This window comes from Pteropus alecto, unplaced genomic scaffold (assembly GCF_000325575.1).
Source record: "Pteropus alecto unplaced genomic scaffold, ASM32557v1 scaffold56, whole genome shotgun sequence".
NCBI classification, from domain to species: Eukaryota; Metazoa; Chordata; class Mammalia; order Chiroptera; family Pteropodidae; genus Pteropus; species Pteropus alecto.
In genome coordinates this window covers 272,430-282,008 of record NW_006438871.1, presented here as the reverse complement: position 1 = coordinate 282,008, position 9,579 = coordinate 272,430, and the positions used below count along the sequence as shown (strand labels likewise).

Genomic DNA, 9,579 nt, shown 5'->3' with positions numbered 1-9,579 from the left:
GTCTGCGGCCATCTCTGGGCCCGGCTGGGACGAGCCGGCCATGGGGTGACGCCTGCGTGGGGTCGGGAGGATCGGGCCGGGGCAAGCCGTGCTCCACCTGGGCGTCCCGTGGGCTGGCAGCTGTTGCAGGCAGCGCCACGTCTCACGTGGCCGTGCCCTAGTCACAACCCGGCATGCTGTCCACGACAGCGTCCACCACATCGCAGTCTCTGCGTGCCCGTCGTGTTCTCGGGGCTTCACACGCTCACGCACACGACTCCACAGGCAGACGCCGCTACCAGTCCGCAGGAGGCGCACGACCTGGGGCCCAAGGCCTGGCCCAAGGGCACCCGCCGGGGAGCAGCAGAGCCAGGGCGAGGCTCACGACCACACTCACCGCCACCACCCGCCCGGCGCCCCCCGCATGGCTTTGCCAGACGGGTCTGGGCGTCCTGCGTGCTGGGGGCTAGAGGACACCTGACTGAGTCCTCGGTGCTCTGACAGAAACCACGGTCTGGCGTTTCACCAACAGGAGTCGACCCGTCACGGTTCTGGGGACAGAAGTCCAAAATCAAGGCAGAGGATGGTCACACTCCCTCCTGGGGCTCCAGGGAGGGTCCTTCTGCCTCTCCCAGCTCCCGGGGGCTGCCGGTGTCCCTCGGCCCCCGTCTGTGCCTCGGCTGTCACGTCGTCTCCTCTGGTTTGCCTGTGACCCACCTCTCCCTGCCCTTCTTACGAGGACACATGATGGCATCTAGGGCCCACCCCACGACTCCAGGGTGACTTCTCATCCAAAGATCTTCAACGCTGTGTCATCGCATCTGCAACGACCCCTTCCAAACAAGGTGACATGTGCAGGTTCCGGGGTCAGGGCCCGATATCCTGGGGCAGATGCCACAGAAAGGCCAAGGCTTTGGTCCCAGCTCCAGGGTCACTTCATGGAGGCAAAACATCAGAGAAGGTTACCTCCCTCCCTTCTCCCCCACACAGTGGGTCTGACTCACCGAGTGACTCTGTCCCATCCCTCACACAGCAGGAAAACACCGCCTTGTCACGAAGCGGACACGTTAAGCTGCTTAGTATCTGGCCGGCAGGTCATCTGCGGGGGAGGGGAGCGTCCCCCGGCAGTCACTTCTGCATGACCTTCCTGTCCTGGAGCTCACGGCCAACATTTCCTGCTACTTTTGGCATCATGTGCCACAGCCCCGCAAATGTCGGGGACCCGTTTGTCTGGTAAAACACACTCATCCTGTTAAAAAACTTAGCACCTGATTGTCCGCCGACGCTCACGCGTGACGGACCGCAGGCTGGATCTGAACCGTGGTGTCGGCCAGGACGGTGAGGCCTCGAGCCCTGGCTGCTGCAGACAGGAGGGGTCAGCCCCAGGGTGCTCAGTGCCGGCTGAGCCTGTCCCTGCCCGGTACACCCGCCGTGCACGCAAGTTAGAGGAAGCCTGACGGTGAGGGCGGGGTGGGGGGGCCGGGAAGAAGGGGGTGGCCGTGTGTGTGTTGCCAGCAGGCCGGGGAGGCACGCCGCGGCGTCCTGCCTGCTGAGCCCGGGGGGCACGTGTCCCCACATAACCTGCAGGCGTTGAGGTCTGACCAGGCCTTCTAGTCCAGACACGGAGGGACCCCTTCTACACCGTCCCTGCAGACCGGCCAGAGAACTGAGCTCTGCTGGGCCTGGTGGGGAGGGCATTTTGGGGTGCAGTGGAGCCCGGCGTGGGCCGGCTGTGTCCTCCAGCCCTCACTCAGCCTGACATCGATCCCGTCCGCAAACGAGACCAAGGTCTCAGCGAAGGTGGCCCGGGCCGGGACCCCTCACTTCAGAGCTGTCCTACGACACGGCTGTCACACATCTGCTCGCAGCCGGCACTGTCCAGTGGGCTGAGCCAGTCCTGGTGGAGGGTGCCAATGGGCCTGGGAGGCCAGCAGATCCAGAGACAGCGTCGGCCCTGGAACAAGCTGCCCATGCCTATGGCCTCCCGAGGCTGCACTTGGCTCCCAGGCTCCCATCGCTCGGGGAAGCCGCAGCCCTCCTGACAGCTGGGGTGCTGGCGCCCCAGGAGCGCAGGGCAGGGGAGGGCTCTCGAGTCGGGAACGCAGACCTGGCTTGCTGCCCCCATGCTGAGCCATGACGCCGGCTCCTGGTGGCCACCACGGGGGGCGGGCTCTGCCAGGCGGAGGTCTGCCGGGGCTCAGGCCTCCTGTCCGGGTGGGGGGGCAGGAGGCGCCACAGTGGACAGGCCGAGGGCAGCGTCTCCTACCCACCTATCTCTTTTTGGCAACATTTCTCGATCTCCCGGGGCCCCATCCTGACCACAACTGGCACGTGGCTTCCCCCGGCACAGACCTGCACGGTCCCCCAGCCAGGCAGGGCTTCAGAACCTGTCGCAATCCGCCACCGATCAGGTGACCGCGGCGAGCCTTCCAACCGGCCCATTCCCCTGGCGTCTCCAGGAGACCACCGAGACCCCCCTCAAAGTGGGACGCGGGCCGAGAAAAGTCCCTTGCTCCTTTGGGTGGAAAAATGAGCTCCGAAGGGACTCTTAAACCTCTTACAACTTAACGAAAACCAACTTGAAGATGACTTTAACTGAGAAGAAAGTCCGAAGTCATTCCGTTCAGGAATGATCTTGGCGATTTAGACCCGATTTCGAAGGCACAGCAGGGCTGGGGGGCTCTGCTCGGAGGTTTAAGGTCTGCGGTGTTCAGACACCCTCTGTCAGCTCGCCCCGTTTTCACGGGTGTGACCAGGGAACGCAACCCAGGCGGACATGAGTGCGGGTTCCCCAGCGGCCCCAGGAACGCAGGAGCGCGCCCCACTTCTGCAGCGGGACCCCCACGGTCCCTCATCTAATTTACGCATCATGGGAAGACGAGGAGGTCACCACACTCACAATCTGCAAACCGCGGACTGGTGGCGGCCGCTGCGGTGTGGTGTCTTTAAGGGGGTCTTAGCTCTGCAACGTCTCCCTCCGGGGCATAAAACGCCGTCAGGCCCGACGGGACTGCTCTGGAAAGGAACCCCCGCCCTCCATTTTCTTCCTCGGTACACGGGACACGAAGAGCACATTTTCCTTCCCTGCCTTTTCATCTTCCTTCCCTTTTGTGACAATTAGAGTGACGGCCACACACAGCAGGCACCCCGGAGACCGCACAGAGACACTCGTGACGCTGCTGCTCAGAACGTTACTGGAAATGCTGACTGGCTCGCTTTGATTTAAGCAAAGTGGATAATCTTTCCCAGAAGCTGAGGGTGCACGCCACCGTCAGGGAGGGCGGCGGCCTGCCAAGGTTGGGGGCGGGGACCGGGGGTGGGGCTTTTCGCCGCCCCCTTCGGGGGGGGCGGCGGCCTGCCAAGGTTGGGGACGGGGACGGTGGGTGGCCCGGGCCCTCAGCTCGTCCTGCCCTCCCCCAGACTCAGACCTGAAACCTGAATGTTGACATGATGAACGTTGCTGGAATGTTCTGCTCTAGACCCTCCCATGCCTGGTTTTCACCTTCCTGTTCACCCCCAGCTGAAATGCCACCTTCTAACAGGTGCCACACGTGGTATCTGGGGGAGGACCACAGGAAATGCCTTAGTTCATGGAGAGGCCTTGCCTGTCCCTAGGCTACCTCTGCCACGTTGCTCAGCTTGAACCTCTCCACTGTCTGCCCTCTGAACTGTCCGTGTTTGTCTGTTCACGTGGCTGTTGACTCCTTACGGGGTTTGAGCTCCAAGCCAGGAGGGACTGCATGCCTCCTGTTCACCACTGACCACATGGTGCCGCCACAGTGCCTGGCCTGCAGCGGCACTGGCGATTGTGCCAGGCTGGCGGGATACAGGGCAGGGATGAATCTAACCACCAAGATCCATAGGGGACAGTTTTCAGACAGGGCCAGGCTGGTCCCATCTCGTCCTGGGGCCCAACAGCTCTGAGCCCAGATGGGACACAGGGGCTTCTGGCAGCTTCACGTGGAGCAGGTTAAGATCTGACTAAGCGTCCTGGCCTGGTGGTCCCATGGGGGAGGATGCCAGAGCTCCTGGGAGTCGAATGAGGGCAGAGAGCGGGCACAGAGGCCAGCCCAAGCTGAGCATGGGCACAAAAGCATCCTTGTCCGCCTCTGGCCAGGCCCAGGCCTCTGCTGGCTCCACACCCAGTGACTGGCTACTGTGCAATCTGTTTGCCTTTGGGGCCTGAGCGAGGGCCGTGGGGAGAAAACATGCATTATTTATCAGAAGAACTCAAATACTTGGAAACTGCTAACTGCTCGGTCCCTGGTCCTCGAAATCCTTTCATTGCCCCGAGCCTGTGTGGGTGTGAGCCCGGAAGCCTTCCCGCCCCGAGGACACTCCTCGTCCTGCCAGGCTCAGCTCACGGGCCTCCTCCCAAGGGTGTTTGGTAGCTGGACCTCCCCCCACGCCTGTGCAGCGTCACCCCGCCCTCCCCCAGAAACGCTGCCTCCCCCCGCCCCCCGCCAGCGCCTCTGCGGCTGAAATGCCTCTGTTTATACATCTCAGCTGCAAAGAATTCCTGAGCCTCGAAACAGCTGTTCACGGGCAGCTTCTCTGGGAGATGCAGACACACACGCGAGCGCACACACACACACACGCACACACGCAGACACACGTGCACACGCACGCACACGCACACACAGACACACAGACACACACGCACACATGCACACATGTGCACACACGTGCACACGCGCACACACACACGTGCACACGTGCACGCACGTACACGCACACACACACAGACGCACGTGCACACACAGACACACACGCACACATGCGCACACACGCACACACATGTGCACACGCACGCACACGCACACACACATGCGCACATGCGCACATGCACACACGTGCACACGCACGCACACGCACACACACGTGCACACGCACACACGCACACACAGACACACACGCACACACATAAGACACATTTCTAGTCTTTGCCAAAGGAAAGAAAGCAGATGGCCAGTGGGGAGGTTCTGGGCTTGCAAAGGACACACAGGCTGGCCTGGCAGAAAACAGGTGAACCCAGGCAGACGGGACATGCGGGGCTGGGAGCCCCGCCCTGCACTCCACAATCACAGCTGAATGGCAAACAGGAGACAGATTAGAGCCTGGCACAAAACCTGCCTCAACCATAGCTGTGAACGAGCAGCTGTATTTCGTTCAACCCACAAAGTATTTGAAATGCCTCTGACTTAGTTTTCATCCTTCTTAAAATCTGAAGATTGAGCAGAAAAATAAATCCATATTTCTAGTTTATAATGAAAATTAGAGGGTCAAGATGGTGGAGTAGGCGGGTACTACGCTGCCTCCTCTCATGAGCACATCAAAATTACAACTAAACGACAGAGCAGCCATCCTTGGGAGTCGCCTGAGGTCTGGTTGAACAAAAGTCCTACAACTGGGGACACACAGAAGAGGCCATCTCGAGACTGGTAGGAGATGCAGACACGAAACGGGTTGGTCGCACACCCGCGCCTGGCGGTTGAGAATCTGGAGGGATGTCTCAACTGTGGAGGTTCTCAACACCCCACAGAACGAGGAGCCAAAGCCCCACACCAGGCTCCCCAGCCCGGGGTTCCGGTGCCGGGAAGAGAAGTCCCCACAACTTCTGGCTGTCAAAACCAGCGGGATCGTGGCTGAGTGACATGAAGGGTGGCTGGAGTGCCAGGCATCCTCTTAAAGGGGCCACACACGGACTTACTTGTTGACGGACTCACTCGCTCTGAGTTCCAGCCCGGAACAAGTGCTGGGGCAGCAGCTTGAAAAGCGCCAAGGACACACGGGGAGGGACCAAGTTGTCTGGCTTCAGGGTGAGGAATGGAGGGGTGGCTTTCTCCCAGACAGAAGTGCTGGTGGAGGGCGTGGTTCCTGTGTTGGGCCCTCTCCTTCCCTGGGAGCAGACGCAGGCAGCGCCATATTGAGTGTCCATCAAGCTGGCTAACACATCCACCCCGCCCAGGTGCTTCCCTGAGATCCCACCCCACCCAACGGCTTAGACCACCCAAGCCGTTCAGTGGCTTTTTCATACATATGGAAGCTTGGCTCACGCTGTGGACATTCCTAAAATCTCTCCAAGGTTCACAAAACCCAAACAAGCAGCATCTGGCCTTGGCGTGCCCCATACCTCTTGCTGAACAGCCCCCAGCCTGGAACTAGCGGCAGCTGGCCTCGGTTCATGGTTTGGCCTCTTGAGGCACCTCTAAGCATAGCGCTGGGTGGCAGCCATCTGTGAATTGCTCGGTGACTCTTGCCAAGTGGCCTCAGGCAGGGGACAGGCTGGGGCTGAAGTTACACAGCAGCGGGGCCCTCCCAGGAGGCCCTGCCTGCACACCCAGTGGCCAGCTTTGGATTGAACTGGAGTACCACCCGGGCCACGTCTGAGGACGATACACCCGAAGGGCAGACTGGGCAGACATCAGAGCCCTGCTAAAGTGAATCTTGCTCTGTGGGGTCAGCCCCGCACCGGCCAGTCCTCACAACCAATCAGCCCGAGGGTCAGTCCCTCCCACTGATGTGCAAACAGCAGCCAAGGCTCAATTACAACAGGAGGGCACACATGCCCCATACAAGGGACAAGCCTGGAGCACCCAGCTCAGGCGACCAGGGAGACTGTGCCACTGGACCCCACAGGACATCTACTACATAAGGTCCCTCTACTAAGACCAGGAGACACGGCAACCCTACCTAATACAAAGAAGCAGAGAGGCAGTCAAAATGCGGACACAAAACACATGTCCCACATGAAAGAACAGAACAAAGCTCCAGAAAACGAACTAAACAAATTAGAGAGAAGCCATCTACCAGATGCAGATTCAAAACACTTGTGATAAGGCTTCTCGATGAACTCAGGGGAAGAGTAGATGAACTCAGCGAGCATTTTAACAGAGAGATAAGAGACATAGAAGTGGAGATGGAAAACATCAAAAAAACAGCCAGAAATGAAGAATGCGACCCCTGAAATGAAGAACGCCTTAGGAGGACTCGAGAGCAGATTAGACGAAGCAGAGGGTCAAATCAGCGATTTGAAAGACGAGGCAGCAGAAGGCACCCAAGCGGAACGGCAACAAGAAAAAAAATCCGAAAAATTCTGCATCATAGGGGCACCAGAAGGAGAAGAGAGAGAGCAAGGAATTGCAAAACCACTTGAAGAAAGAATAGCAGAAAACTTTCCTAACCTGGTGAAGGAAATCCACATACAGGCCAAGGACACGTGGAGAGTCCCAAACAAGATGGACCCAAAGAGGCCTAATTAAATCATAATTAAAATGCCAAAAGTTAGAGACAAAGAGAAAGAGAGAATCTTAAAAACGGCAAGAGAAAAGCAGTTAGTTACCTAGAAAGGAGCTCCCATAAGACTGTCCGCTGATTTCTCAGCAGAAACTTTGCAGGCCAGAGGGGACTGGCAGGAAATATTCAAAGCGATGAAAAGCCAGGACCTACAACTAAGATTTCCCAGCAAAGCTACCATTTAGAATCAAAGGACAGATAAAGAGCTTCCCAGACAAGACGCTAAAGGAGGCCATCACCACCAAGCCAGCATTCCGGGAAATATTGGAGGGACTTCTTTAGGAAAAAAAAGAAAAAAAAAAGGATTAAAAAAAATGCGAATAATCAAATGGCAGTAACTACATATCTGTCAACAATTACTTCAAACGTAAATGGATTAAAGGCTCCAGTCAAAAGACCCAGGATGGCTGCACGGGTAAGAAACGAGACCCTTCCGCAGGCTGCCTACGAGAGCCTCGCTTCCGATCGAAAGGCACGCACAGGTGCAGAGCAAGGGGGTGGGACAAGGTGTTTCATGAAAATGGGAACGAACGAGAAGGCCGGGGAAGCACCACTTACGTCAGACAAAATGGACTTGCCAACAAAGGCTACACTAAGAGACAAACAAGGACTCAGCAGTCCCGCTTCTGAGCGTTTATCCGCAGAAACCCGAGGCCGTGCTTAAAGGGACATGCGCGTTCATGCGCTCACCGCAGCACGGTCTACGGCAGCCGAGATACGGGGGCAGCCGGGTGCCCATCAAAGGGCGAGCGGATGTAGAAGGGGTGGCACAGGTACACGACGGAATATTCCTCAGCCATAAAGAGAGTGGAGTCTCGCCGTCCGCAACGACGTGGCCGGACCCAGAGAGGCCTGTGCTGAGTGGAGTAAGTCAGACAGGGAAAGACCGATGCCCTATGATTCCACTTATATGCGGAACCCAGAGAACAGAATAAACCAACAAAACAGAAACAAAACCACAGACACAGAGAACGTTTTGATGGATGCCAGCTGCGAGAGGGGTGGGCGGGAGGGTGGAAGACGTGAAGGGATTGAGAAGTACAAATCGGCAGTTGCGACACAGTCACGGGGTGTCCAGCACAGCGGAAGGGACGTGGTCGATGATGTCGTAATAACTGCGTGTGGCGTCAGACGGGCACAAGATTTATCCGGGGGATCACTCTGCAAGGTACACAAACGTCTAACCACTATGCTGTACACCTGAAACTAACATAATGTCATGTGCCAACTGTAATTTTAAAGTAAATTATTTTAGAAAAAGAAAATTAGAAATCAGGGCAGATGGCCAAGATCTGGTGAGGCAACAGCTGCCCCTCCACGGGGCCCAGCTGTGCAGCCTCACACCGCACACGGCCCCCTGGGGCGCACGGCCTCCTGGGGTGCATGGCCCCCTGGGAGCGCATGGCCCCCTGGAGTGCACGGCCCCCTGGGGGTGCGACCACGCTGTAACACACAAGCTCTCTCTTGCCAGAGCAAAAGGGGCCTCCTTTGGGACTGACGGGAGGTGGCGGCACAGCCTTGGCTGTGCGAGAGCCAAGCCCTGGGCCGCACGCTTTCTGTCTGTCCACACGTCCTTCCTGAGTTTCCCCAGGGTGGACTGGCTTCCTAAGGTCCCTTCCCCACCATCTCCGCACAGTTCCATGGCCACCGAGTGCTTCGGTACTTATCTTGGTAGCAATCTTTATCTTCTCTAGAACACGACAAACGACAGCCGGGCTCTCGGCCCACCCGCAGGCTTTATACAGTCCGACCGGCCAGGCCGCTGGCATGTCGTCTGGCCGCTTTCGGGCCGGGAGAGCAGAGCCGAGAAGCTGAGACACAGGCCATACGGCCGCAAAACCTAAAATATCCACCGGCCGGTCCTTTGCGGGGAAACCCTGCCGACCCCTGAGGCGTGGGGGAGGGGTCAAAGTCGCCTCCTCCTTCCGAGGCGCGCTTCGGTGCCCACATTCGGGTTCCTTGCTTAAAACACGCACTCCCCCTGGGGCAGAAGCGACCCATCTGGACTCGGCTGTGTCATAAGGGACGAGGGTGGGAAGCAGGGAAGGGGGCTGGTGAGGGTGCAGGACCCGTGGTGCTCGCTTTGCCGTGATGGGGAGAACGCGACAGTGATCCCCCGTGGTTCACCCTCGAACACCTCTGGGGGACACGCTGCGTGTTCCCCGGAAGCTGAGTGCCGGCTTGCAGCCCCAGCCCCGGCACAGACCCCCGGGCCCGTCCGCAGCTCACTCCCCACCAGCCCCGGCACTTACTTCATGGGCTTGAACAGCGCTTGCCCATAATTCTGGAACGTCATGACGAGCT

General features: G+C 58.5%; 1 protein-coding gene across 1 annotated transcript in view; it reads right to left on the bottom strand.

The window, feature by feature from the left end:
- FAM20C (FAM20C, golgi associated secretory pathway kinase) overlaps positions 1-9,579 on the bottom strand; it is a gene marked incomplete at its 5' end in the record, with an annotated part of 27,098 nt that overhangs the window by 10,356 nt on the left and 7,163 nt on the right. The window contains one exon of the mRNA XM_025049569.1: positions 9,528-9,577. Coding sequence (XP_024905337.1) covers positions 9,528-9,577 — 50 coding nt within the window. The remainder of the gene's footprint in view (positions 1-9,527; positions 9,578-9,579) is intronic.